The sequence below is a fragment of the Nicotiana tomentosiformis genome, chromosome 2 (assembly GCF_000390325.3).
Source record: "Nicotiana tomentosiformis chromosome 2, ASM39032v3, whole genome shotgun sequence".
Classification (NCBI taxonomy): Eukaryota; Viridiplantae; Streptophyta; class Magnoliopsida; order Solanales; family Solanaceae; genus Nicotiana; species Nicotiana tomentosiformis.
Window position 1 is genome coordinate 73,294,415 of NC_090813.1, and position 2,247 is coordinate 73,296,661.

Sequence of the window (2,247 nt, forward strand, 5' to 3'; positions counted from 1 at the left end):
ACTAAAAAACTGTTTTTGTTAAATTTTATAAACTTGATTTTCGAATATAACTTCAAATTCCAAATGCTCTTTTTCACTTCAACCTTAAATAACGTTTTTTTCCGACTTTAACCCAATGTTATATCCAAACAACCTATATCATGGTCACATATATAGCAATCCATGAACATGTAAGGTGGCTGAAACGAGTCCGCAAGGCCATAACATTGTGTTAGGACGAAGTTAAAGAAAATGGCACAAACATAGAAGAAAAACTTTATAAATCCCTTGTACTTGTTTGTGTTTTGATAGAGAGAAACGAAATAGGAAAACAAGAAAACTAAGTTCTTTCCTTTTGCTTCATTTATTAATGAAATAACAAGAACACAAGAAACAGGTACAACTTCGTCTTTCTTCAACACTTAACTCCTTCGACATATTTTCCTTCCTATCTTTCTAATTTCCCAAGTTACTTTTTGCAAGGCACCTTCTTTGAGGGTTCGAAACCAAAAGGCCCAACAGTGAAGACATCATATGTGGGGGGTTTAACAGGGAGAGAGCTAGCTGCTGGTGGCTTGGGAAGTGGGGTGTATTTCAACAAAGCACCAGATTTTCCACCATTGTAATCTGTTGGGACATCGCAATAAGTATTGTTTGATGAGACCAAGAACACCTTGCATTTGTGGTAAGCTCCTGAGGACAAGAGTTTGGGCATGATCCAGAAGAAACCATTCTTGTCTGTCTTGCCCTGTTCCACTAATGTCTTCTTTGTGTTGTTGCATACTAGCTTCACTACCGCTCCTGCAATGACATCATATCCAAACAATCAGTATCCCTTAAGGTGGCGAAAACGGAATGTTATAACGTAAATAAAAATGTTACAATATCATGTCACCTAAAAGATAACTATATATAATTACCCATAATTATAAGTGTCAATAAGGAGGCAGCCTACTACAACAGATTGATGGTGTGTAGAAATTACTTACAGTGTCAATGTGTCATGGTATATATTTAAATCTATAATTTCGAGGGTAAATAACTACTGTTCAGTGTGCACATAAGATATGTATTAGTACATTCTATATGACTATATTAATAGCTATACCAACATCAATACTCTCAAATCAAAAGACAAAACAAATTCAGCTCAAAATACTAAGAAATCGTTAGAAACATATGTATTAGTTAAAGTTTGATGTGGTAGAGTTTTGAAAATCGAAAAATGACTACTCTTTTTGGCAAAATGCCTTCTCCGTCGGAATGCATTATTAGCCTTTCCTATAGTATAAAATCTCGCCAAATATCTTTTGCGACATTGAATAGGGCATATTATGAGCTCCTTGGTAAACCGCAAAGTAAAATGACATAAGTAATATATATAATACTCCTTGATATGTTCATGAATTGCTTAAAATGTTAACCAAAATAAAATGAAGTACTAAAAAAGAAGGATATTGAACAAACCCAGGAGTGGGGAAGCTTGGTTTAGAGTTTTAACCCCTCTAAACTTGCACGGTTTGCAGTAAACAAGGCCACGTACAGCTACAGGTTTCCTAGTAATAGGAGCAGGATAAGGTGATGGTGTTGGTGGTTTAACTGGTGGCTTAGCTGGTGGTTTTGATGGACTATAAGTGGGAGGCTTAGTTGGTGGTTTAACTGGCGGCTTAGCTGGTGGTTTTGATGGACTGTAAGTGGGAGGTTTAGTTGGTGGTTTTGAAGGAGTATAAGATGGTGAAGGGGCTGGGGAATATTTGGGGTGGTGGTAGCCTTTGTGAGCTTTAGGGGCTTCAGCTGGTGGAAAGTGGCCATGATGTTTGTCTATAAACCAACCCCCAATGCCTTCCTCCTGGCTAAGAACTACTGTGAATGAGCTAAGTAATAAAACTGAAAGCTGAAAAAGAACAAGGGCCTTTGCCATTGTTGCTAATATTGTGTGTGTGTGTGTAAAAGAGAAGTGAGAGGGATGAATTTATAGGGGCAGAACTAGTCGGTAAGTACGTACCTGAACTGGCAGGAGGTAACAAATACTTCTTGATAGGTTAATGCACATAAACTGATCCGGATACACAACAATTATTAAAAATGATATACGTACTGGGGCTTGAACGAGTGGTCTTTAATATTATTTTGACTACATAAAAAAGATTATAGTATGATATCTATTCTGACCTTAGTTAAATGTGATCCATAAGACAAGGGTTTCAGTTAATTAATCTCCATTGAAGCTAGATTCTAGCTAGAGAAGTCGTAACAAGGGAAGACAAG

The 2,247-nt window shown here is 36.8% G+C and overlaps 1 protein-coding gene across 1 annotated transcript; it reads right to left on the reverse strand.

Annotated features, from left to right (window-relative positions):
- Nucleotides 1–303: 303 nt before the first annotated feature.
- On the reverse strand, nt 304–1,933 carry LOC104097477 (non-classical arabinogalactan protein 30-like). The gene is made up of 2 exons (XM_009604038.4): nt 1,447–1,933; nt 304–780 (listed from the first exon to the last, which is right to left on the reverse strand). Exons 1-2 carry the CDS (start codon nt 1,898–1,900, stop codon nt 449–451), a joined length of 786 nt encoding a protein of 261 aa, XP_009602333.1. The 5' UTR covers nt 1,901–1,933; the 3' UTR covers nt 304–448.
- Nucleotides 1,934–2,247: the final 314 nt, after the last annotated feature.

Coding starts and splice junctions, on each gene's coding strand:
- LOC104097477 (XM_009604038.4), bottom strand. CDS start 1,900: ATGGCAAAGGCCCTTGTTCTTTTTCAGCTTTCAGTTTTATTACTTAGC. Junction 781..1,446: donor CCAAGCTTCCCCACTCCTGG/GTTTGTTCAATA, acceptor ATGTCATTGCAG/GAGCGGTAGTGAAGCTAGTA.